This window comes from Megalopta genalis, chromosome 9 (assembly GCF_051020955.1).
Source record: "Megalopta genalis isolate 19385.01 chromosome 9, iyMegGena1_principal, whole genome shotgun sequence".
In the NCBI taxonomy this organism is placed as follows: domain Eukaryota; kingdom Metazoa; phylum Arthropoda; class Insecta; order Hymenoptera; family Halictidae; genus Megalopta; species Megalopta genalis.
The window spans coordinates 15,685,105-15,712,326 of record NC_135021.1 but is presented as its reverse complement, the minus strand read 5'-3'; the positions used below and the strand labels follow the sequence as shown (position 1 = coordinate 15,712,326).

Sequence of the window (27,222 nt, the reverse complement as noted above, 5' to 3'; positions counted from 1 at the left end):
TCGGAGAAAATTTTTGTAAAGGAAAAAGTTACTTCGTATGAGCTCAGGAATCCCTCATTTCCCGGAAGTACCACAATTTTCGTATTAAAACACCAGATGTCTCAGCTAAACGAAGCTATCTAAATATCTTTGCGAAGATGATGTAACAAATTTTGTTCATTAACGCGAATATGAGTAGTCTGCGGATTTTTATGCAAAATAAGAATTGTCTTCATTTGTTGCAAGAATCGGAAATCACGTAGGAACTTCTTCCTTTCTTTAATAATTGTAGTTTGGTGAAAGCAACGTATCGATACTCTTTATTTCATTTACTCTTTCTTCTCTTTGAAATTATAAATACAGATTTTTTTGTCATAAATGCATGCAATCCGGAGTCTAATGATTAATACACGATTGTGTAGAATTCACAAATTGTGAATGTTTAGGTACTTAATGGGCGAGGTGTCCCGCGATCCAAGGGTGTCGTCCTTGAGGAGGCTTCCGATATCAACCTTTACGAACCTGAAAGACCTCTTGGACAGGTGTCAGAGAAGTCTCGACGAGTACTTGGAGGTCTGTTTAAACTTATCGGATATAATAAGAGGAAATAAAAGGAGTGTTTAGTTGCAAAAGATGTTCCTTTAATTCCGCATTTTGTGAAACGTGATTTATTGCGAAAATTTCTGCACTTCTGCGAACGCAAATCGCAGAAACGCAATCGTTTAAACTTATCGGATACAATAAGAGGAAATAAAAGGGAAGCTCGCTTGCAAAAGATGTTCCTTTAACTCCGCATTTCGTGAAACGTGATTTATTGCGAGAATTTCTGCATTTCTGCGAACGCAATTAGACGTTACAGTCCAATAAAATAGGGCAGCTACTATTCTCAGTTCCGGCGTAGCGATGTTCTGTCGTATCTTGGGCAACTTCGGCCTTTTCATTTCGGCGTGTTCACCCTTTCAGGAAAAGAGATCGTCCTACCCCCGTCTCTATTTCCTGAGCGACGAGGATCTTCTCGAATTAGTGTCAGCGCACGGCCGGGGCCTGGAAGCTCATCTACCGAAACTGTATCAAGGCGTCGGATCGATAATAAAGGACGATAATGGACTGACGGCCGTTGTATCGCCAGAAGGTGAAATATTGCAGTTACCGAGGCCCGTCGACCTCCGGGAGCCATTACCGCGATGGCTGGGCAATCTCGAGGATGGAATGAAAACCGCCCTGCAACAGAGTTTAGAAAAATGCCTGGCCGACAGCTCGCCCGACCCTTCATCCTACCCGGCACAAGTAAAACACGCGATTAGGCTGTGTTCTAATCAGGTGTCGCAAAACGCAAATATGCTACTGCAGACCTGAAATAAACGAATCTAGCTTTCTTTCGAACGGCGGACCTTTTTGGCAAAAATATTGCCGAGCATGCTTACGATCGTTTATAATTTTATTCATCAATCTTTCTCAACATATTTTTTAAGGTAGTAATTCTTCTAGACACTTCACGTTTTCTGTAGATTTTAATAAATTGCGTGCAAATATTATTAATTAATTGTCTCAAGCTGGACAATCAAGTAACTAGACGTCGGATTTTTAGGCAAAATAAGATCGTCAGCATTAATTGTAAGACGTGGGAGCTAGATAGACGTCTATTTCTTTTTCTAATAATCTTTATTATAGTTTACAATTTAGCGCAGAAATGCCTTTGATGAATACTGTTTTATTTAGATTATGGATTTCTATGGGAAAAATGAATAGCTGAAATATAAAATTATGAAGACATAAAAAGAATTTAATGATACTGTTACCGTATTTTGAGCTTATCAAAATCATTGAAAGAAAGAATTCATTTTTATTTAATTTCTGTTTAATGGTCTGCATGTTTTGCATAAAATCCGCGGTTCACGAATAACAAATAATATCTTCGCTACATGTTCATGTTTCTTCTTTCGCTGAAAAATACAAAATCGTAGAGTCGCATAATCGTCGTGAAACGTAAGTGGAAACCTTTTCAGCTTTGTGCACGGATCCTACTGTAATATGGCAACGGTCTTGTCCCGACATCTGATTAAGATACAGCATTGTTCGACGATTTGATGCGTTTTCTCGGCGGACATAATCTGTTCGTTCCGAAGGTCCTGCTGTTGGCGGAGAGGATTCGATTCGCTGAACGATGCGAGAACGCTCTGAAAGAAGGTCGTTCGTCTTTGAAGAATCTCGTCGACTATCTGGAGACACAAAGGGCGAGATACAGGGGCCTGGAGGATGCCGGTGACAAGCTGACTGCACTGAAAGCTCGCGGGCTCCTTCTCGACACTGTCCATCATCTCGGGACAGCCAGGAATCTCTTGAATGTCACTGTTCAGGGAGAGAGCACTGTTTGGACGTGGCGGAGACAATTGAGGTGCTATCGGACCGTGAGTGTCGCGATCTATCCTTGATCTTACGATCTATTTGCCGAGGGTGTACGAATCTCAAGTGCAAACGTTGGGGCGTCCAAATCTTTTCGCTGCAGAGCTTTACTTATCGATGCAGCCACTTGTTCCTAGTATTTTTTAGTGAAAAAATTTTCGTTCTATGAGATGTTGTATGACGATGCTGTTTGCTTGCAGGAAGGTCTATCAAAATGTATTGAATTTGTCTGTCTTATTATTAACACATTGAGTGGCAAGTTGGTCACATGTGGGCGACATTAAATTTTACGTAGGCGTTGAAATACATTTTTCTGTAATATATTGAACAAATTGGATGCTTTAGAACGCAAACGAGTTAAACTGATATTTCTTATGATCAATTTTAACTTTCTAATTTCAGTTTCATTGATAAAATGATGTTAATATTGTGGGAAATTTTGGAGTTGATATTCGCCACACTCGATAGATTAGTCCGACACAATCTTACCACAACAATGTAACATTTTAGTTATATAAATTAACATCGCTCATGCGTTCCGATGAAATTCGTAAAATGAAACATAACTATGCATTGTTACGACGCAGTACGGATCGATCAGAATTCTTCTGGAGAAAGCAGAAAATGCTGAAACTGTACAGACATGCACGTCAGCGCACCCCATAAGCATTAAAGGGCTCGGTAGAATAACAGAAGATTTATGCAATCGTAGAAATTACGGCTGAAGAAATTGTTTTCAGAGTAAGGGACCGGTGGTCCGCTGTGCCGGTGCAGAATTTCCGTATCGTTTCGAGTATCAAGGCGCGGCAGCCGGTCTGGTCCAAACGCCGTTGACGGAGAGGTGCTTTTTAGCTCTGGCACAGGCAATGAAGCTCGGCCTCGGTGGCAGTCCGACCGGACCAGCTGGAACCGGGAAAACCGAGAGCGTAAAAGCTCTCGGATCTATTCTAGGCAGACTCGTTTTAGTTTTCAATTGCGACGAAGGTAATAATCCGACGTTTACCAACTTGAAATCGATTTTTACGCCTCCACCCACGCCCACTTGCGTTCTCCCACTTCCCCTTGAACTCCTATTAGTTGGCGCTACGTAACTTCTTTTGTCCTTTGCCCACGTGCTGAGGAGAACGAAAGGCGGTAACGGTTTTCCGAAACCTTGACATTCTATTCATCCTCTCGCTTTTTATTATAATACAATGAACCGTCGTTTTCGTATTACCGGAACAAAATCGGCTAATTGTACGCGAAACGAGACAGTATAATATTTAGAATGAGACACAAAAATTCATAGTCAAACAACGATATAATTGCGGGGCAAATTATCGGCTACGTTTGAAACTCCATTCGATGTACATAGTTAGTTGACACAGGTATAACTTAAAAATAATACTTCTTCAAGTATTTCTTCAAAATCACGTTGCCAACGAGATTGACACAAGAACGTTGGAAATCATCCCAATTGTCCGATTACTTCTTTAGCCTTTCGACAGCCAACAAGCCTCAATCAAAATGAACCTGTGCCATAATAGAAACGAACTTTCGAACTTGCATAAAAGCTTGCAAAAATGAATGATTCCTAGGAATGGACGCGGGTTGCATGAGACGAATCCTAGGCGGTTTGGCACAGGCAGGCGCATGGGGATGTTTCGACGAGTTCAATCGCCTCGAGGAGGAAACCCTCAGCGCGGTCGCCATGTTGGTTCGACCACTGCAAGAGGCTGTCCGTGACGGTGCATCGGAAGTCCTGTTGGCCGATCAAAGGGTGAACCTCGATCCCCATTGCTGCGTGTTCATCACGATGAACCCCGCTGGGATCGAGTACGGTGGCCGTAGGAAGCTTCCGGATTCTCTGGCGAGGCTCTTCAGGCCTGTCGGAATGGCGCATCCCGATAGATCGGACATCGTGAAAGCGTTGCTGGAGTGCGCCGGATTCTTGGACGCCTCGACGCTGGCGAAACAGCTCGTCGAGACGCTCGACATCGCAGAGATACTGCTCTCTAGCCAGCCGCACTATGACTGGGGTCTTAGGGCTCTTAGATCTGTTCTGGACGCCATTCCGGTGAAGACTGAACTGGACGAGACCAGCAGGTCCTCTTCTTCTTAGTGTTCTAATTTGGACTTCTAGGTCTTTTTGTTCTTAATATCTTTAGTTTTATATAGTTGGATTTTCAGATCTTTTGTTCTTAATATTTTTGTATTTAAGTAGACTTCTAGGTCTTTTTGTTTAAGAACTATTAGAAGAAATATCTAACAGACTCCCTTCTTCTTCTCAATATTTTTGTTGGACGAGACCAGCGGGTCCTCTTCTTCTTAGTGTTCTGATTTGCACTTCTAGGTCTTTTCATTCTTAATATTTTTAGCTTCAGTTGGACTTTTAAATCTTTTGTTCTTAATATTTTTGTATTTAATTAGACTTCTATGTCTTTTTGTTCTTAATATTTTTGTTTTTAATCTGTTGGGTCTAACAGGTTCCCTTCTTCTTCTCAATATTATTGTTGACCGAGACCAACAGGTCCTCTTCTTCTTCTGATTTGGACTTCTAAGCCTTTTTGTTCTTAATATTTCTAGCTTCAGTTGGACCTTCAGATCTTTCGTTTTTAATATTTTTGTATTTAATTAGACTTCTAGATTCTTTCGTTCTTAATATTTTTGTGTTTAATCGGTTGTATCTAACAGTCTCCCTTCTTTTCAATATTTTTGTTGGACGAGACCAGCAGGTCCGTCTCTTCATCTTTATCTTTGTTACGAACTGAATGATTATTTTGAATTGGACGATACCAACAGGTTCTCCGCTTCTTCCCATTATTTTAATTGCACAGAATTCAAAAGTACAATACAAATTGATAGAAGTCGAAACGATCGCGGTGAACACACAGAATTGTTTGCAGCTTGCGCGGTGTGTCGTAAACGTCAGTTTCGAGGGTGTGAATAAATCTTCCAGGCTGGTGGCAGCGATCAGGGCGTCGACATTGCCGAAACTGACGCAGGAGGACACGACGAAGTTTCTCTCGCTGTTGGAAGACATTTTCCCGAAGGTGAACCCGTCCTCGTCAACATTCATCGACAGACTGGATTTGCAGGCTGTTTTGCAGCAGCTCTGTGCCGACCATGAGCTGAGCAACGAAATGGCAAACAGATGCATTCAGTTGAACGACCAGCTGAAAAGCAGAACGGGCGTCGTGATCGTCGGACCGGCGGGAAGCGGTAAAACAACCATAAGGAAACTTTTATGGGAAGCTCTAACGAAAATCGGCGAGACGGTCGTTGAGTTTCACGTGTATCCCGGTGCTATGCCTAAATCGAGACTGCTGGGTCGCGTGGATCCGCAAACTAGGTATTATAATAATTTTACACTGTTCACAATTTTTATATGCACACTGACACAATTCAAGTATTCGCCCAGAATTACTATTTTCATTCGATTTACAGCACGCTGCTGAAGCAAAACAATTGATCTTGCACAAAGATTTACTATCTAGTAATTGTGCAGAGGAATTCCAAGTTCCTTTTTGAACAATTTAATGACTAGAATTTGGATAACACGTAGGCAATCAAGATAATCTGCTGAATAGTTTTGTGCCATTTTCTCGCCTTCAATTAGGAGTATTATTAATGCAAATTGAACGGTTTTACGGAATAAATGTTAAACGTTCCATGGAAATTCGTTTAAGGCCACGGAGCTTAGGCTAATTTCTGGATCGGGCTCAAAGCAGTTGCTTTTTAGTGGATTTTTTTCGCAACTTCACCGATAGTGAGAAAGGATGAATTATTTAACAGGGAGTGGAAAGAAGGTCTGTTATCAAGCGCCGTGACGTCCGCAGGAGAATCAACGACCTGGATCGTCCTTAACGGCGACGTTGAACCCGATTGGGCCGAAGCTTTAAACTCTGCCCTGGACGACAATAGGTTATTGACTTTGCCCAACGGCGTGGGAGTGAAGCTTGGCTCTGGGACTAAGTAAGCTCGCAAAATTTCCTCTTCGTTGGTTGATAAACTCAGCTCTCAGAACGCGCGAGATAAAAACCCGACTTTCGTAACATCGGAACTGCCTATCAAATTCAATTAAGCTGTGATCCTCGTGCATCAACTTTGATACAAATGTCCCTTAATTCTAGATTTAGAGATGAGTACAAAGAAAATAAGTACTTATATGAGTAGAAAGTAAATGAATGCACACATGAGTAAAAAGTAGATGAATACTGAAGGAATAAATAGAAAATGAAAATTTAAAGAGTAAATAGTAAATGAAAGCTTAAATTGAGTAAAGAGTAAATGAATAATACTTAAATGAGTAGAAAGCAAGTGAATACATACATGAGTAAAAAGTAAATGAATATTGAATGAGTAAATAGAAAATTAATATTTAAACTGTAAATAGTAAATGAACACTTAAAGAGTAGAGTGTAATTTAATACTGAAAGAGTAAATAGTAAATGAAACTTATATTAATTTATAAAAATAACAGTAAGACGTTTATTCTCAATTGTAATGAGTGTTATTGTAACATTTGCCGCAAGTAACACATGTATTGAATAAATAACTCATAAATGTATCTTTACAATCTGAATATGCAATCGTGAATTAAAGAAATAGCGATCAGTCATTTTCACGGATCCGGTAAAACCAGTGTTAATGTTCCTATTTTTTCATAATTCTACAGAGTCATAGTAGACATTTTTTATTCTTGTGTTTCTGTGCACAGGTTTATCTTCGAGACCCACAAATTAGCCGGCGCGAGTCCAGCCACAGTGTCGCGATTAGGGGTGGTTCATTTGGGTTCCACGATCCCCACAAGCTTGCTGGTGCCCTCGAAACTGACGAAGCTACCGGAAGTGGTGAAAGAAGTGGCGAACTCCCATCTCTGTCCCGCCATCGAGGAATGTTTGAAGATCAATCAAGACACTTCCTCCGCTTCCGGTCTAATGGACGCCGCACTCTGCCACTTGAGGACCGCCAATACACGTACCTCCGCTTCTTACGGGCTGCTCGCCTCCCTCTGCAGTCAAATCGGGGATGAGACGGCTAGAAACGATTTGGCTCGGTTGATCTATCAATTTACCGATTGCTGGCGAGTGTCTTCATTATTTCAGACTAAACGAGTTCGTTTACTTCACGTGTTCTTTCAGCATTATTTGCTGGCTGTAAAAATGAAGCTGATTTTACGATTCGCTTGATGAACGCGCGACAAACATATTTTCCTTTAACACGTTAAGTGTCGGAAATCGATCTCACGAATTTCCACAAAATCAAAGTAACTGAATCAATGACGCTGAAACTACTTCGTACTTCGATTACTTTGCATTCTAGTCGCGTCCTTGTAAAATGTAGTTTGTTCGAATATATTTCAATGAGAATGAATTTTGAAACTGTCAAAATTGATGTCAAAATTGTGCGGATTTTTCATCGGTTCAATATGAAGTAAATGTTCATCGTACATTTTTCAGTCGTATCTTTTCTTTTCCGATTCTTTTCCACTAGAGCTTGACTCAGTTCGTTGCAATCCGAAATCACAGGTGTCCAAATCCGCAGAAACCGTGTTCTGTGTTGTACAACGGAATTACCGATCGAGTGGAAGCTGTTCAGGTCGTTGACGACTCGGTGGACACGGATGACGGACCTGTTTTACTGTCAGGTAACGTTCACTTTTAACGCATTCATGATTCCAGCGAAACGAATACAGATTTTTAGACGAATAGTAATTAAAATTCCTCGCTAGACGACGATAATCTTCTGGTCAGAATAAAATGGGAAATGAATAATGGAGAATCGATGCTTCCTTTTACTTTGTAACTGCATTGTAATTTGTTCGAATCGTATAAAATCCACAGTTTATTTCTCTTAATATTTGAAGCTAACACATTGCGCTGAATATGGCAGCCTTTCTTCTCGATTTTCCTTCACTTTTCTGAGAGTGCATCGATTTCCCACTGGCATTGTCATTTCGTTTTTATAGGCGCCATGAAGGTAGCTCTGGCAAGCGTTTTGCCATGGATCCAAAACAACCAACCGATAATGATAAGGGGCCCAGAGGGTTGCGGGAAGACCACCCTAATATCCGTTATTCTCTCCACGATCAGAAGCTACGAGCCTTCGACTTTGATAAAGGGCTCGTCCCTTTACGGCGCTCAGGATTTGGTGACGAAGCTGAAGCGGGGATGCGTGCAATTGAACTCCTCTTCTCATGGGAGAACGTACAAGCCACGAAGTGGATCGAGAGTGGTCTTGATCCTCGAAGACATGCATCTCGCCTCCAAAGACTTACAGGTGACTTTCTTCTCATCTTCCGTCGATTCGTCCGACAAAATCGGAAGTAAAATCAGTCCTTTAATTGAACGGAAATTTATATTAACTTCGTAAGTGTATAAATGTTTAGGAGTTGTTACGCGAGCTGCTGCAAGAAGGAGGATACCATGAAGAGGACCTGGAATTCGCCAGGATTCCTCTGACCGTTCTGTGCACTGCAGATGCATCGACTAAACTGCATCCGAGACTGGAGGCTCTTCTATCGACTCATTATCTACCGTAATTATTATTACTTCCTTGGGACTTCGATTTGAAAGTACTTTTACAATCGAGCCGTTTGAAGCAAAAGCGGTGTGTGTCAATTTTTTGCTAGGTTGATCTGCTATTATTAAATTAAAAGCTTGAAAGTGGCTCACATAAAACAGTTGTAACAAATTTGTGCGTTATTGCATGTTGCAGAACTTTGCATTCACCTTTCATTATCCACAAATGAACTTTTCTGACTTACACTAATTCTGCTTTCGACGGTTCAATTATTGCAGATACGATTATTATATATAGTGGTACACTAAATTACTCTGGTGAGTTTTTAAATAAATAGAAGACATGTTGACTTTGATGACGACAGATCTGCAACAGCATATATTCGTGCAAGATTTGTCGCCCGTTTTTCACATTGAAGAGTTTGTTAAATACTGCACTCGTTACACCATATAATCAATAGTCGTTGAGCTCGAAACTGTTCATGGTATCGAAGGTATCCGAGCCCGAAGGAGATTGCCGCAGTTTTGGACCTGCATCTGAACGGCAGCTTAAACGGGGATCGCAACCTGATCGGATCCTGGATCGCGCAGATGGCGCCCGCCATATTGGAAGCTTTCGAACTAATGGAAACCTGTCGAGGTTTGCCTATCAAATGGACACCGAAAGATCTGATCCAGTGGGCCGACAGTTTGAAGTGTTACCCCGTTCCGGAGAATGAAACATCTATCACCGGCTTCCTTTTGGATGCTGGACGACGTCTCCTTCATCCGAGGTACCGCCTTCAAAACGTTGACCTTCTCATTTCTCTGAATCCTTTGCTGTTCCCCAAACACTCTATCGACAGATCGCGGAGTTTTTCTCAACGATAATGCTATTCTGCTCGAAACATTTCTCTACAACTGTTATACTTCAATCGGTTAACGGTTTTTGACCAGTATACTCGTCGTAACACAAAATGTTGCTATTTCCTCGTGCCGAGTATACTCGTCAAGAAACAGCTAAGTGGTTAAAAAGAGTTAAAACTGGTTAAGACGAATATATACTTTGATATTCTTCATTAAACTTACGTTTTACAAAAGTTTTGTATTTTCTCCGTATACCGTGATCGTTTACAGCAACTTGTACACTTTTCGCAGCTAATTGGTCGAGAGAGAAATTAATTGCAAATGCATGTTTCACTCTGAGGGTAGTTTTCACACCCTTAAAGTATAATCGATGAACAATAGTAACTTTTACCAACCTTGTGAAGCAGAGTCGTAAAGGATAACTCGGAACAGCCTTGATATTTTTTTTATCAAAAGCAGTGATATACAGGGTGTCCCAAGAACGTCTCGCAATCCGGAAATGTGGGGTAGCCGAGGTCATTCTGAGTACCTTTTCCCTTTGCGAAAATGCAATCTGCGGCTTTGTTTATGAGTTGTTAACGAAAAACACATAACAACTCATAGTAATTACCCTAAACGCCTGAGTAGAAGCCTCTGAGTTACCCTAACTTTTTGTCCAACGAAATCCTAAAGAATGCCAGATAAAAAGCCACCAACTTGTCTCGACTCATCAACCATAATCTGTGAAACAGTTTCGCGGATTTCGATCTTCGAATTTGCAAAATCGCGCTTTTCCACCACCGCAGATTAACGTCGAGGGATCAGTCACGCTGGGAATCGATGGTGCAGTCGAAAGTGGCAGGACCGCCTATGTCTGTGGGCGACGTGTACATATGGAGACGCGGTAATACGGGCTTATCTGCGTTGGACGAGGAACAGTGGAGAAAGGAGATAATTAACGCGGCTGCGAGATGCGCCAGAGAAGGCGATCCGGTGCAAGCGTCGATCTCGTCGCACCTGTTGCGCACAGTGGCCGGTGAGCGCATTTAACACGGTTAACTTTACGATATTTTGCAAACGAGCTTAATCCGGCTGATCGGTCGGGTCCTATACGATCGGCCAGCTGTTTCAACGAGGTCCTGCACTACCGCTGCAACGCGTTGCTTTAAACTATTAACCCCTTTGCCGCCTAGCGGTGTCGATGTTGCGGCGGAGCAAGCAGGATTTACTTGCAGTTACGTAAACTCAATTGACAAATGAAAATTTAATTGTCAGCACGAATTCGCGGCTCGAGAAACAGCTGTTGCGGTCTCCGCGAGATGCTTGGAGATTTGTTTTCAGGCTGTTGACACGTTGGCTCTTCGTTCGTAGCTTTTAAGACTCGGAATTGCAGTGGTTCAATTAATAGGATCGGAATTGCGGAGTTTAATTTTATTGTATTGATCGTTCCTTCAAGTATTTTGGGTCTTACAGATTCTAATGAAAATTGGTTTAGACCGAGTCGAAAATTAGAGTGATTACTGTTTTAGCTCTTTTAAATTCTTCAATTCGAATGGAATTTAATTTGGCACTTGATTTATCGATCTTTTGAGTCTTAATGCTTTTAACCCTTTCGCTACGGGCGGGTTCTCCACCGCGGTACTTCCGCTGAACGGAGCGCCGCGACATCACTGCACGCTACGCGACGCCGTTCTCCAGCGGGAGTACCGCGGCGGAGAACCCAAGCTGCTTGAATGTTTTCGTACGAAAAAATTTCTCTCCAAAGGGTATTTATAAATAAAGGGTATTCCAGGGTATTTATAACGTCTTAGCATGCGCTCTTTAATTTACAGCATGAGAGGAAATAAAACATTATGCAATATAATGCATCTTATGGAAGGCCACTATAGTGGCCCATAGTACCTCAGTGGCATCATACGAAAGGCCACTATAGTGGCCCGTAGTACCTCAGTGGCATCATACGAAAGGCCACTATAGTGGCCCGTAGTACCTCAGTGACATCTTATGGAGGGCCACTATAGTGGCCCGTAGTAGCGAAAGGGTTAATGGCCAAAGAGTGGATGTTTTAGAATCTTCCACATCGGGAAATAAACTTTGAGCGATCTGTTTAAGGAAAAGTGTAAGACAATATAAGAAGTAGATGATATTACTCCTCTTCCCAAATTGTCCATTTTTGTTTACAAGCTGAAGGAAAATTTGGGAGAATTTACTGTAATTAGTTACATGACGCGGCACTTCCGTGTGTTTTTAATAGTTTGAATATTGCACAGTAGACTTTAATATGTTCCACGATATATTTTGCAATGCTCTATTTAAGAGTGTAAGCAAAGATTTCGATGCTTCCTGAAGGATTAAGTTGGGCCTTCGGTACGAGCTTGAGAGGTGTGATTTTAATTGGACGACCTGGAGCAGGAAGGAAATCAGCCGTCAGACTCGCCTCCATTTATTCTTCCCTTCGACTGGTGGACTCGGGACCTGGTACAGTATCGATCATAAAAAGCTGAAGACTATACTTTTGTCTACCGAGTCTATTTTATCAAAAGTTCCCGTAACTCCATTTGCTTTGTATTTATTCATAACTTTCTGATTTTCGTATGCATCGTATGAAATCGTACGAAATCGCGTATGAATTTCGCATAAATTTCGTATGAAAATTATATGAAAATCGTATGAATTTCGCATGAAATCGTATGCATTTATGGGAAAACTGAATGTCCGATTAGCAACTTATTAAAACGACCGTAGAAGTACATTCTCATCTAACTTTTGTTCCTTACGATAGCTTCAGAAGATTTGCGCAGTAATGATCATGCACGTAGGTTCGTCCCACGTGTATGTTTAGGTGTCTATTAAGTGGTTAAAACAAGTGGTATTTGCCAGGTCGTGGTCGAGCATCGATGAAAGCGGCGGTCCAAGCCGCTGGTGTCGACGGCGAACCGACCCTACTTCTGCTGGAAGAGCATCACATGAGAGAAAATGGATTGGCTGTTTTGGCGAGCGCAATAGTGTCACGGGGCGAACTTCCAGGACTATTTACAGCTGAAGAACTGGACGGTTTAATAGCGCCGCTGGCCGACGTGGCGAGGAGGGAAGATTTCTCGGGCACTTTGGAACAATACCTCTACCACAGTAAGCAAACACCGACCCCACTTGGACAACAATACGGAGCAGAAATTAATTCTAATGAAAGCGCCGTTGCGTGGACCTATTACCATCGTCTCTACAGAGACGGAATCCACTGTTCTGCTAATTGTAGATTATTAACTATGAACAGTCTTCGGGTCTTCGAACATGATTCATCAATTATTTTAAGAGAAATTCTTAGCACGTGATCTGCTAGCAATTTTCTAATAGTTCTTCTAATATCAGCAATTGAGGATTTCTGAAAATATTGTTCACGACAGTACTTTAAACTCAATAAATTGCATTAAGTAGTGCGACAATTTCTTTTGAATACAGCATTGAAAAGAAAATCATCGAGCTACCTTTAGACGCAGTTATTAAAAAGCTTATGTTATTATATAAGGTGTTATTATTATAATATTATTATATATTATTATAATTTATTTGAATAAGAAGGCATCCGTTGTTATATAAACGTCTTCCAACTCGAAACTTTCAGGATTGAGGAACTACCTAAAAGTGGCAATGATCCTGGACAACGGGGAGATGAAATCGTCCTGGCTGACTCGATCAGGCCTATTGAAGCACTGCGGCCTGATCGGTCCGGGAATCGGCAGCGAATGGTGGTCCAGCGAAGGACCCCTAACCGAACTAGCCCGTGAACAAAACGGCGAAACCGAGGACTCTGTGGATGCTTCGCAAGGCGTCAAGGAGTTGGTCAAGGCTCACCTTCAAGCTCCGCGACAGCAGCAAGCTCCTGCTCGGTTCTTCGCGTTGCTGCACACCTGGAAACACTTGCACGTGACCTGGAGCGAGGACGTGGAACAGAAGCTGAACAGTCTCGAAGCTGGGATCGGGAGATTGAAGGAAGCCGGGGAACAGGTGGCGAAATTGGAGGATGAAGTCTCCGGGCAGCGCCAAGAGCTCGAGGTACTTTTTAATACCTGCCGCTGCGCTACGCGATGCACTTCGAATTAAAACTTTCGTAATTACTTTCGGAGAGGCTCTCTGGGCTCGTTATTTCGTGCGCTTGTTGCGCGAACGATTATATAAAATTTGCTCGCTGGGATTTAGAGAGAAATTGGAAGCGACGCAGAATTTTTATTGGTCCACTTACACTCCCAGCGCGTTCTATACAATACAAACTATTTAATCATTCGTATTTTTATAAATTGCTGTATGCAAATGATTTGTAGTACGCTCGTAGTTCTTATCTACTTGGACCGGTGAAAAAATAATGGCTTAATTCTAGCGTTCCATTTTACATAAATCATTTTTTTCAACGATTCTTGTTGCTTGTCCAGCACTGGAAGAATTGTTTTGAGATAAGTAAAAACAGCGCAAGCAATAAGATTTATATTACAAAATACAGATTTATATTACGAAATGTAGAAACTCTGACATCGTGCAAAGTACTGGCAACAATGTACAAGCTTTCGGAAGTTGAGAGGCCGCGCAATTAATCGTTTCATGATCGTCGTCTTCCAGGCGGAACAGGGTCGAGCTAACGCAGCTTTAGAACAAATTACAGCTACCATGAGGGGCGCAACGGGACAAAGGGGTGAGATGGCAAACCTGAAGGCCGAGACTGAACGGGAGAGTGCTGAGCTAGCCCGCAGGAAGGTACTAACCATAAACCTTTCTTACTACCACTGCAACAAGCCGGTTTGATAAAAAAGAACGTGTACGAAATTTAGCTGCTGTTCTTGTGAAGTATCATGGCTCTGGAAACCTTAGTCATTACTTTAACCGTCGTCGATCTAAACATTAAACGCTTTAACAATCTAGCTCGTACATGCTTATAAAACTTGTAGCTTTTACATAAGGCGTTTGTTTAAGAGTAAAATGCATAAAGTACAAAAGTATTCTCAAAAGTATGTTACTTTTGATTGATCACGACCATTTAGACTTCTGACGGATGCAATACAGTCATTAAAGACGGTTAAGAAGGTGAAGCATCAACCCTCGTCTGACCCTCATTTTTCAAACTGAATTGGTCCATTGTTGGCAAATCGCCAAACGGTAAAAAAGGAATCCGACGAACAAGTAATCGACTTTGTGAATTCTTACATTCAAAAGGACGATACACTTGATTCGCTGTTTCATCGGAATTAGTGAATATCGCTGACTGCAATCGCAGAATGAGGGTTAACTTTTGTGTGAAACGCAGGCAGACATCGAGGGCGAGCTTGGAAAAGTGGAGCCGTTGGTCGAGCAAGCGGCTCATGCAGTAGCTGGCATAAGTGCTGACGCATTGTCGGAGGTACGTTCGCTGAGAGCACCCCCAGCGCCCGTTAGAGACGTCCTCGAGGGTGTCCTCCGATTGATGGGTATCAAAGACACTTCGTGGAACAGCATGAAGACGTTCTTAGCGAAGCGTGGGATCAAGGACGAGATCAGGTAGCGATTGTCTCTTCGGGAACGTTGCCGATTGATTCGCCGACTGTCGAGTTCGATTTCATTCTAAAATATCTCCGATCGATTCAGAACGTGGGACGCGAGAAGAAGCACGACTGCGAGCCTGGAGGCGGTTGCCAAGTTGGTCAAGGAGCGGCCGGAGAGTTTCGAGGAGAAAACCGCGAAGAGAGCTTCGCAGGCTGCTGCGCCATTGGCTGCTTGGGTTCTGGCGAACCTTCAATACGGCCAGATCCTTCAGCAAGTCGCGCCACTTGAGAAAGAGCAACGACTGCTGGCCGAGTATGTCCCGAACGTCCCCGGAACCCGATCTCGCCTTCTTCTTCAGCTTCCGACAGATTTCTAGCTATAACTTTCGAGATTCCCTTCTTAAAGTCACGACGTCTTTTCTATTGAATGTTTAACCATCGGAGAACTGTTGCCGACTGATTCCATGAGGGTATTTTGGAACTTTGCCTTTAGATCGCGATACCAAACTTTACTTGCTCTTCTGAATCCCGTTTTCCTTTTCATTGTTTTCTTCACGCTTTCAATCATCGAAGATGTTCATTACAGTTGGATTCTAAACGTGTAGATATATTGTCCTTTGCAGAAAGTTCGCGGCAACTCGAAGCAAAACACGATGTTCATTATTGCGTGAAAATATTCTTCACAGTCGAAGGGATGATACTGGATGCACGTTGAATTCTGTTATTTTCTAACGAATTACGAGCTTCGATAAGAACACAATTTTTTTATAAATATCTATAAGAAAAGCTCTCCATAATCGTGTTAATACCGCAGGAGTCTGTCAGCGGCAGAAGCTCAGATAGGTAAGTTAGCAGCCGGACTGAACTCCGTCGAAAGCCGCGTGGCGCAGCTTCAAGAACAACTCGCGGAGCATTCTAGAGGTGCGGCAGCCTTGCAACTGAGAGCCGAGGCCACCGAAGGCAGGCTAACAACTGCCAGGGCGTTGCTTCAGAAACTGGACACAGAGCACCGTGATTGGCAGACACAGTTAGAGGAGTTGACCGCTAGGAAAGAGAAGTTGGACGTCGAGGCTGCGAATGTCGCTTCGCTGTTGGTCTACGAGGTAATCGTCCCTGGGTAGCCTCAGGTCTCGAGTCACGTTGCTACCGAACTACTCTGCTTAATTACTCAGTTGTTCGGTTAATTAGCTAATTATCCCAGCCACTTGATTACGAAAACTGTATTATCAAAATTAAATACTCGATTACGTAGGTATTGTTTTTGGAATTCTGGATTTCTGTATTGGGTTCTGTATTTCTGTATTCCAAAATTAGGCAAGTTTTTCTTATTAGCAGGTTTTTCGATGACACAGCTCTACAGGTAGAGCTATTATTTATTATTATTATTGGGATTATTTGAAGTAACTTTTCCCTCAGCGAAAATGCGATCCGCGGCTTCGTTTATAAGTTATTAACGAAAAACAGTGACCAATGAGAGACAAGATTAACTGGCGCGAAGCCGCCGGGTCAATGATCGGTCGAAGCCCATTTCTGCTCATTGGCTCGGCCGCCACGCGCCAACCGAACTCGCCTCTTATTGGTCAGTGTTTTTCGTTAATAACTCGTGAAAAATGCCTCGGAGAAAATTTTTGTAAAGGAAAAGGTTACTTCAAATGACCTCAGGAACCCCTCATTTCCCGCTTGTACAATAATTTTGGGATATCCTACATAGTTAAAAGAATGACAATATTACTATTATTAATATAATTTATTTCATGTAAAATAAATATCGTTTGCATCGACGAAACGAAAAACTGAAACGAAAAATGAATTTGTTTCTTCCTATTTTATGATAACGTATTGATGATCTTATATTCCTCTAATCATTGCGTTGTTTGATATTTCACCTATAAATTTCTGTCATGAATTCATACAATTCGCAATCCGCTTACTGGCTTTGAACAATTGTTTACGTGTTATCGTGACCATAAGCCGTGGCCACTAGGTAAATCGTTAAACTTCTTTTGCAAAAAACAAGTCGGCCAAGACCTGATCGACCTGTGTCAAGTTGCGAAACGGGAATCATTTGAATGGGCATGTCACCAGAATCCGGGGAGAGACGACAAATGGAAAAAGTTGGCGATCGATCTGCTGATCAGCGAGAGGGAGCGTCTTCTATGGCGAGCTCAGGGTCTGCCAGCTGACACCGGAAGTCTCGTGGCAGCTTCGTGCGCCCTGAGAGGCCCGTTGGTCCCCATCTTCGTGGACCCGTCCGGCGTAGCCGTCGCCTGGCTGAAGAACAACATCGGCTCTCGCATGGAGGTCACCAGGCCGGAAGACGGGAAGTTCCTGACCGCTTTGGAGCTGGCCGTGCGATTCGGGAAACCGTTGTTGGTCGAGGAGCTCGTCGAGTTCCCCTCGATATTGTTGCCGCTGCTGCGTCGGCGTCCCCTGAGGCTCGGTGAACGAACTTTGCCGCCTCCGCAGGGCTTCAAACTTTTCCTCGCCACCAGACGGGACAGATTGGATGGTTTTCCGAAGGAAGTTGACGCGGTCTTGTTCAAGATTGCCCTCGGGGCCAGCACTAAGAGCCTGGCGGAGCGATTCGTCGAGAGGGTGAGAATCGTTTCACGGGAAATTGCGGCGTTTCACGTGCCTAGTCGACCGGCGCACCTGGATTCGACGCGTTGGCCAGGGCTTGTTGGTGTCTCGAAGCCGGGTCTTCTTGGGCAAATTTGCAAAACTCGCCATTTTTCTCCCGTTGCGCTCGGAGAATAAAAAAGAAATCTACCAAAAACTCGAACTCGAAAATTTGACAGGAGATTGCATCGATGCAGGTTTTATTAAACAAATTTTGAAGATGATTAAGAAACCTTGGTGAATAATTTATGAACACTTCTACTTGTTTGGCCTCTTTAACGATGTAACGATGTTTCTTTCATATCTTTTGATCTGTGTTTGATCTATTCGAAGATTCGATTTGAACACTGTGAGACAGATTTTGCGTGGAAATAGCAAATGAATAGATCAAACAGATCAAAAGATATGAAAGGAACATCGTTACATCGTTAAAGAGGCCTGCGCCCACAGCAGGAATTGTACTCTCAAAGTAGAAGTGTTTATAAATTATCCACCAAGGTTTCTTAATCGTCTTCAAAATTTGTTTAATAAAATCTGCACGGATACAATCTTCTGTCAAATTTTCGAGTTCGAGTTTTTGGTAGGTGACTACCAATTTCATAAAACCTTAACATCTACGGTCTCCTGATATCAAAAGGAGACATAAACGCGGATGACGTCTTTTTGATAGATCTTGTCGAAGAAGGTAGTCCAATTACCAGGCCACTCAGCCGCCGAGGATTTTTCGGTGAAATTGTGTGCACTCGAGATAAAATTCTTGAAATCCAGTTTGCTCGTTAAAAACTCCGGTTACTCTTGATGTCAAATAAAATGGTTAATAACTTCTCCGCGAAAGAAATCGCCGCCAGGGGTAGAGATTGAAAGGCTCGTGATTCGTGGAGAGGGTGGCGCGGCCGGCGTAAAATTAATTACCTTGTCGACAGGTTTTGTTAAAGGAAACGCCGGAGTTGGCAACGAAAAGGAAAGAGGCACTGGAACGGGAAGAAAAATTGTCCGGCGAACGGGACACGGCGAGATTGGATCTGCTGGCGCAGTTGGCGACCGCGAGGGGTCAAGACCTCCTCCAGGAGTCTGAAGGATCCCAGGGTGGACTCTTGTCATCGTTGGAGGCCACTCAGTCGAAAGCGAAAGAAATCGCGTTCGCTCTCGAAGAAAGCCGCAGAAGCTTGGAGAACGTTTCCAGGTGGGCGAAAATCTATTAGACCGGCACACCATTTTTCATTCCTGCTGATAGAGGATCGTCCTGGGGTCGCGACGTTTCGCTTGATACTTATCCTACGTGGATTTATGGTATTACGCTTGCTAACGCTCCGCGACTATCTCTCAATATTGTATATATAAAAATATATTTCTCTTGGCTGTGATCTCTTCTGTGATCTTATTTTTATATATTCATATATTTTGCGATAGTCACACAATATATTTTGATGACACTCCTTAATCCCGTAATAATAATCTCTTAAGCTTGAATTTTATACCGATTTGTTAAGACAGAATAAAATTCTGTTCTCTTGTCATCGATATTTAAGCATCCAAATAAATTTAGGCATACGATAAACTTCCTTTATCTGCTAAGATGTGATTACAATCGAAAAAGGCATCTGCAAACATCCGTTAATATTTTAAGTAACAAGGACAAATTTCGTATGAACTCCATTCTTGAGCATTCATTTATTTTTATTTCTGAAATCTCTGAGCCTCAACAAGACTCATTCGTTCTCTCCGTCTACATAACATTATAAAATATTAGTTATTATTATGATTATTATTTCTTATGCACTATGATGTTGTACACCTTTGTGTGAACTTCGTGTTTAAATATTAATTTACTTAAACCTGTTCTTCGTCTTGAATACACCTCGTATACGATAAAAAATAGTTTTTGGGATATTACAAAAATTAGGTTCCCGTTTTATTTTCAGGAGAGCAAAGGAGCACGAGAAACTGGCGAAGTTCGCAGCCAGTTTGTACAAGACAGTGAGGGCTCTGACAGCCTTGAGTCCGCTTTACGTTTTTTCTGCGGAAGCTTTCACGGACATTTACCTGGAAGCCGAGGATTATAGGAATTCGATAGTGTCTGAGGATAAGAAAGAGCAGGATAAACTGATTGAGAAACGGCGAGTAGATTTTCCTTCGGAAATAGTCACACTTTCTCTAACACCTCAATTTTACTTTGCCGTGCACTCCATGGTCCAACACCTATTCATTTCACTCTCGCTTCGAACAATTGTTTCAAGCTGCGAAACTTCATATCTCCGAGCTGTGAATTTACCCTAGACTTCGCTTCTGTTGCGAAAGTTTAGGAAAGATCCGATCCGATAGAATCCTAACTGCAGGACGACGAATTTAATCTGCAAACGGGGCGATTTGCGAAGGATTAAATCTGATTTTCAAAGGGTTAAATCTGATTTTCAAAATGGTAGATCTGATCTTGCAGAAGGGCGACGTTTGCGGTGCAAATCCAGTGGAAAATAAACAGGACCTCGTTTGCACGCCGCCGGGATGAAAGCTCAAAGATCAGGCGAACTCGGGTAATCGTAGTAATTTGCCAAAGGCCCTGTTTTCTCTGCGTTACAGATTAATAAGTTTAACCCTGTACCACTGCGCGAAAGCGGTCTACAGGAAGCACCGGCTGCCTCTGGCATTGCAGCTCGCGCTCTCGTTGCATTCGGTGCCAGACGTCGAGAGGAACTTCCTGCTGGGCGAAGTGCTATCGAACGACGACGGGGATTCTGATTACAGAGTGCCTGAATGGGTGCCCGAGGAGCGACGGCTCTCCGTTCGCGCTTTGGTGTCAGCATTGCCTCATGTAAAACGAGAAACCTGTCCATTCAATAAGCACCAGCTCGGTGCTCCGTTAGTTGCAATAAACGCATTCACCGAAACATTTTAATACGCTTTATTCAGGTCGCCGCGAAGATGAAGCCCGCCTATCTGAACGATGCCAGCAACATTTACGCGGAGACCGAGTTGACCACGTTCCGGAAGATCCTGCTGATCAAGACATTGCGACCTGATTATCTGTACACCGCACTGACGAAACTGGCTGCTGAAGTTTTGGGTAACTTTTCTTCATCCGTTAAGTCCCGAGCGACGAAGTCGCTAGAAGAAGCACGAATGTTGCCAGATAATTTCTGGACCGGGGGCTTCTTAAAATTGAAAGGAATATTATATTTTCGATGGGGTACTAGACTGCGGATTTATACGCAAAATAAAAATTGTCCGCGGTAATTGAAAGATACGGAAGCTACATGGACATTTATTTCGTTTCTGATTCATTTTACCGAGCTGCAAATAATGCAATGATATTTTTAAATTCTTTAAACGTTTTTATTGTTTCGTATTTGACATAATCATTTTTATCAGATGCATAAGATCCGTAGTCTAGTTGAAGTAAAACAAACGAACAATTTCTGAAAAATTAAAGGGTGTAAATATACAGGGTGTCCCAAGATCGTTGTGCAAGCGGGAAATGAGAGGTTCCTGAGGTCATTTGAAGTAACTTTTTCCTTAGCGAAAATGTAATCCGCGGCTTCGTTTACGAGTTATTTAAGAAAAATACTGACCAATGAGAGGCGAGCTCGCTTGACGCGAGGCTGAGCCATTGAGACGAACTGGGCGTCGACTGCTCGTTGGCTCGGCCGCTTCGCGCCAGCTGATCTCGCCTCTCATTAGTCACTGTTTTCCGTGAATAACTCGTGAACGAAGCCGTGGATTGCATTTTCGCTAAGGAAAAAGTTACCTCAGGAACCCCTCATTTCTTGCTTGTATAATAATTTTTTGACTCCCTGTATATATTCAGGTATTAATTACAGGGATTATGTATCTAGATATCATATACATAGATTTGAAATGAACATTTAGTATAGAAGCACTCGTATAAGTCTTTTAAAGATTCTTATCTTTCTCTTCATCGTTATCCAAACAAGAAGAACTATCAGATACGTATTAAATCCTCTTATTTCTAATTACCTGTCAGGTGTGAAAGAACTAGCTCCACCGCCATGGTCCCTGAGGAACGTAGCCGAAGAACAAGCTTCGTATCCCGTGTTGCTGCTACTATCTCCGGGAGCAGATCCTGGCTCAGAGCTGCAAGGTCTAGCGAACAATCAGGTTGCATCCGCGACAGGATTCACCGAGGTGTCTTTAGGCCAGGGTCAAGTCGCACAGGCCGAGCTCGCGTTGGAAAGTGCTTGTCGGTAATTAGAACGTTAACTGAATCAATAATTTAGAAACATTTCCTCCGTTCTATTTTTCTATCTATGCCTCAGTTGTATGAACATCCTCTGGCTACTTGAAAGTTCCACAGTAATGAAAAAATAGTAGACTTCAGAGTCTCTCCAAGGTCACATCTTCGTACATGGATGAACATGACGATGTTGGCTACACGACTAAGACACATGAGTGACCTCGAAGAAAATTTTTCAATAATGATATTTATAGAAAACTATTCTGCCACCTATCTCTCCATTGCATTGCAAATTATTCCCGTTGATGGAAAAAGTATTGAGCTGGTCTGTTTCAAGCTAAACAGCTCATAAAGTTAATGTGATCGTGTTTAAATATATGTACAGGGTGTCCCAAAATTATGGTATTTCCGAGGAATGAGGGATTCCTGAGATGATTTGAAGCAACTTTTTCCTTTACAAAAATTTTCTCCGAGGCATCTCGTTAACGAATTATTAACGAAAAACACTGACCAATGAGAGGCGAGATTGGCAGGCGCGAGGCGGCTCAGCCAACGAGCGCGCGAAGCTCAGTTCCACTCGGTCGCCTAGCGCCAGGCGAGCTCGTCCTTCATTGGTCATTGTTTTTTGTTAATAACTCGTAAACGAAGCCACTGATTGCAATTTCGCTAAGGAAAAAGTTACTTCAAATCACCTCAGGAACACCTCTTCTCCCGGAAGTACCATAATTTCGGGACAGCCAAATATATATATGCGTCATATCTTCTTGTCCATCCTATAAACTTTCTTCATCATTCGTAGCATGTTGCTATTTATGGTGTACGATGTTGACCTTGGCTCAGCGTAGACATGCTGAATAAGTCTCCCTGCGCAGACAATAAAATGTCATGTTGTCACTAAGCTTACCAGGTTGCAATCGGAGCTGAGAATACAATAGACTCGGTATGATCCGCATTTATAAAACCTGATGGAACAATCGAACATGCTCCAAACAGAAACGGCAACTGGCTGCTGCTGAGCAACCTGCACCTAGCTCTGAACTGGCTGCCCCGTTTGGAGAGCCTGCTACGGTCCCCCATGTGCACCACCAACAAGAACCCATCCACCAGGATCTGGCTGACCACAGAAGAGTGTTTAGGCTTCTACCCAAGCCTAGCAGGCCTCTGTCTGAAGCTGGCTTACGAAGCGCCGGAAGGAGTGAAAAGGAATGTGAAGCGGTCTCTTCAACAACTTCAGCAGAGACAGCAGGACCGCTTGAACGTTCCCGGAGGCGTTCTATTGTCCTGGCTGCACGCGACCCTTCAGGAACGACGGAAATTCGTTCCCGAAGGTTGGATCCGACCGTACGAGTGGAACGAAGCGGACATAGAGGCTGCCTACGAGCTGGTGGTCAAGGAGATACCCTCGAAAAGGAACAAGGACAACGACGGATCCTGGCAGACTGGCAGAGGACTGCTAGACGTCGCCATTTACGGAGGCAGGCTGCAGGATGACTACGATATGAGGGCTCTGTGCTCCATTGTCCGCGATATCTGGTCCGCCGAGGTCTACGAAGGCAGGAGGAAGCTAGCCGGAATCCTCAGGATCACCGGGAGCTCCTTCGAGGATGCTCTCAATGTCTTGGAACAGGTTCCTGACAGCGATTCGCCTAGAGAATTCTTCGGACTTCCGGCAAACGCGCACAGAGCCTGGGAGAGGGGCGCTGCCGAAGCTGCTCTGTCCCATCTGAAAGGTTTGTTCTATCTGCTTATTTGATTAGTCCGGTAATTAGCTGATGACGTAGTTAGTTCCTCGGGCTTTCCCTTGGGTGATGACATTTAAGGACTGGTCTTCTCTCTTTTGACTTCTCTGTGGGCAGTTTTTTTCTTGCATTTTACTACTTTTTCTTGCTGTAGTTCTTTGGATTGAGTTTGTTTCCTTTTGTTGTATCTTTGGTTACTTGTTGTGACTTTGGTTATTTGTTGCTCGAAGCAACATTGGTAGTCTGCGGATCTTACGAATTTATTGTCATGAATAACAGAATTATATATTTATTGTAAACTGTTGTTCGTTTAGTCGGTTACTGTGGCGTGACCAATTGCTGTGTCTCTGGTCTGTTTTCAGTCATAATAAATAATAATAAATAAAATTGATCGTATAAGACATATTAGAATTTTTATTTATTTTTATTGCTGCATACAAAAATCTAATATGTTTTCTTTGATAAAGAACGCCAATGCAAACGTTGATGCAAACCAGAGGCACAGCAATTGGTCACCCCACAATAATCGGCTCCTCTACCCTATGTTTTCTTTTGTTTGTCAAATTTTCCAATTCTCCATTGTAGACCTTTATTTTATTATTATTAATACACGGAGTGTATTACAGTTATATGTCACGGCTACCACAGCGTGATTCTACTATTCCGTTAGTTATGAAACTAACACTATTTTATTAGTGTTGTGCAAATGGATTTGAAGCTTAAAACGTATTATTTAATTTACGACGTTTCAGAATTGCAATCAGTTTGCAGCAATCCAATGTTTTCTTCCCAAAACGTCGAACCGCATCGATCAATCCTTTGCACTCGAATGGTGTCTTAAATTGTTATCTCACGTTTCAAAATAATTTGTTAACAATTCTGACAATTCTAACAGTTCTGTTAAGAGTGTAATTACCGTATGGAATCACAAGACTTAATTTCGGTGACGGTGACGTAACTGTACAGGTGTCCTGCTGAAAGTGTCGGTCGGCGACGAAAGGAACGACAGCAGAAAAACCGAATCGAGAATTCAGAGGGACTTGAAGGATCTGATCGAGCGTCACAGCTCGATCTTCGCCTTGCCGCCGATGGGAAGCGGCGGGATCAAGAACCCATTGGAACGGTTCTTCGTCGACGAGCTGAATTTAACCAAGAATACACTGAATGTTATTCGAGCGGACGCTGATAGTCTGCGTTTCGAGGACTCGAAGGTGAGCGACGGAGGAAAGACGCTACAGTAATGTCTCTCTAATTGACGCTCAGATTGTCTACAAAAATGGACAACTCGGGAAGAGGAGATACGATTATTCGAGCGTTGCTGTTCGTTTTCATAGCTACGAATTGTCAAGAACTATAAAAACGAGCTGCAACGCTCTTATAATCGTATCTCCTCTTCCCGAATTGGGATATTGGGATATTGTACACTGCGTATCGTTTCTGACTTATCGGAAAGCACAGTTTCGTTTACATTAGAACTCCATTGGTATGAACCCGTCGGGAGATAAATTGGTTTCGCATAATCAGGCGGTCCATACGAGAGAATGAACTCATTCATGTCTCTGACTGTGATTAACGATCGAACTTTTTCGAATTTCGCAGACACCAAAATGCTGGTTAGACGAATGGAAATACGGGCCGAAGGACGTCCTGCCTTTCGTGAAAGGATTACTGTCCAGATACCAAACCCTAGAGACGATGCTGTCGATCTCTTCGTCCATAATTGACATGTCCCGATTGGCCAGGCCGCGGGCGTTCCTCACGGTCCTGAAGCAGCACACCGCCAGGGAAACTAGACAGCCTCTGGAAAATCTTCGGCTTCGTGTCAACTGGATTGAAAAACAGAGGAGGGAGGAGTGGAAGATATCGTTGATCATCGAAGGCCTGCTTATATCGGGTACTAATCCTCTGATTGCGGATAGTTTCCATTTTTAGCTTCTGCGTCTTTTAATTAGTACAGTAATGTCTCCCTAACTGACGCTCAGATTGTGCACAAAAATGGACAATTTGGGAAGAGGAGATACGATTATTCGAGCAGCTCGTTTCTATAGTTGTTGAGAATTTGTGACTATAAAAATGAACCGCAAGGATCGAATAATCGTATCTCCTCTTCCTAAATAGTTCATTTCTGTGGACAATTTGAGCGTCAATTAAAGAGACATTATATGTACAGTAATGTTTCCTTAACTGATGCTCACATTGTACACAAAAATGGACAATTTGGGAAGAGGAGATACGATTATTCGAGCCTTGCAGCTCGTTTTTATAGTCGTTGACAATTCGTAACTATAAAAACGAACCGCAAGCCTCGAATAATCGTATCTCCTTTCCCCTAATTGTCCATTGTCAATTAGAGAGACATTACTGTATATGAAATTTCGTGTGCATAGACATCGGTAAGCTATTCACAAGCGATTATTATAACAGATGGAATGTTGTTTTGATTTTGTGAACGCAGGTGCGGTGATACAAGATGGCGTCTTGAAGGACCTAGATGCGAACGCGGCGTCGGTCGCAGCGGCACCCAGTTGTCAGATCGCATTTCTTCCGGAGAATTATGCCGATGATAAAGTGGGTACTAACGTGATGGGTGATTATTTGCGGAATTCCGAAGAGGATATTCTTAATATCCCGGTGTACGCGACCTCGCAAAGGGATATGCTGATCTGCTCGCTACCGATTAGGTGTCCGAAAGAGGATCAGGACATTTGGTTGCGTCGGGGTGTTGCTTTCCATTTGAAGCTGACATAATTCTGTAATGGTGATTTGTTCTACTAAACTACGAAGTATAATAATGTCTCCCTAATTGACGCTCGGATTGTACACAAAAATGGACAATGTGGAGGAGATGCGATTATTCGAGCCTCGTTGCTCATTTTTATAGTTGCCGATGGCCAACAATTATAAAAACCAGGTGCAAGCATCGAGTAATCGTGCCTCCTCTTCCCAAATTGTCCATTTTCGTGGACAATCTGAGCGTCAATTAGGGAGAGTTTACTGTACTTACAAGATATTCTGTGAAACTTTGATGAAACATCTTTAAACGCAAAGATTAGGGCTGCAAAAAAACAGACGATTGAAAGCAGTTAAAGAAATTTGATATTAAATTAAATTTGCTAGTAAAAACCAGTGTACAGAAAATTTTGTTAGGCACACAAGAGACAGGATCAGTGTAGCGTTAATTTTCACTTTGACCAGAAATTGTAACAATACACACCAACGAGTAACATCTTAGTAACAAGTTCAATTAGTTTTAACGATTTAATCGAGTCACTTACTACAGTAGAATTTTTTTATACAATCTAGTACGTATTAGTATTAATTTCATTTGAACTACCGTGTGCTAATTTGGAATATTCTGCAGCAATTATCGTTGTCGCTTGGTCGTTGTGGTTAGTGCATATTGTACGAAAAATGCGGGCAATAAATCACACTTGTACCGTACCGTTTCTATTCAAATC

General features: G+C 42.6%; 1 protein-coding gene across 1 annotated transcript in view; it reads left to right on the top strand.

The window, feature by feature from the left end:
- Positions 1-27,205, top strand: part of btv (dynein cytoplasmic heavy chain beethoven) — a 41,629-nt gene extending 14,424 nt beyond the window's left edge. Inside the window, exons 16-45 of the mRNA XM_033464885.2 lie at positions 426-552; positions 943-1,266; positions 2,106-2,387; positions 3,123-3,366; positions 3,960-4,467; positions 5,321-5,713; positions 6,157-6,336; positions 7,082-7,447; positions 7,893-8,011; positions 8,333-8,643; positions 8,753-8,901; positions 9,380-9,658; positions 10,517-10,746; positions 12,060-12,188; positions 12,591-12,839; positions 13,333-13,763; positions 14,322-14,456; positions 15,004-15,233; positions 15,321-15,530; positions 16,032-16,320; positions 17,303-17,812; positions 18,760-19,019; positions 19,759-19,953; positions 20,414-20,645; positions 20,744-20,897; positions 21,816-22,035; positions 23,019-23,755; positions 24,731-24,975; positions 25,364-25,658; positions 26,220-27,205. Coding sequence (XP_033320776.2) covers positions 426-552; positions 943-1,266; positions 2,106-2,387; positions 3,123-3,366; positions 3,960-4,467; positions 5,321-5,713; positions 6,157-6,336; positions 7,082-7,447; positions 7,893-8,011; positions 8,333-8,643; positions 8,753-8,901; positions 9,380-9,658; positions 10,517-10,746; positions 12,060-12,188; positions 12,591-12,839; positions 13,333-13,763; positions 14,322-14,456; positions 15,004-15,233; positions 15,321-15,530; positions 16,032-16,320; positions 17,303-17,812; positions 18,760-19,019; positions 19,759-19,953; positions 20,414-20,645; positions 20,744-20,897; positions 21,816-22,035; positions 23,019-23,755; positions 24,731-24,975; positions 25,364-25,658; positions 26,220-26,512 — 8,326 coding nt within the window. The 3' untranslated portion in view covers positions 26,513-27,205. The remainder of the gene's footprint in view (positions 1-425; positions 553-942; positions 1,267-2,105; positions 2,388-3,122; positions 3,367-3,959; positions 4,468-5,320; positions 5,714-6,156; positions 6,337-7,081; positions 7,448-7,892; positions 8,012-8,332; positions 8,644-8,752; positions 8,902-9,379; positions 9,659-10,516; positions 10,747-12,059; positions 12,189-12,590; positions 12,840-13,332; positions 13,764-14,321; positions 14,457-15,003; positions 15,234-15,320; positions 15,531-16,031; positions 16,321-17,302; positions 17,813-18,759; positions 19,020-19,758; positions 19,954-20,413; positions 20,646-20,743; positions 20,898-21,815; positions 22,036-23,018; positions 23,756-24,730; positions 24,976-25,363; positions 25,659-26,219) is intronic.
- Positions 27,206-27,222: the final 17 nt, after the last annotated feature.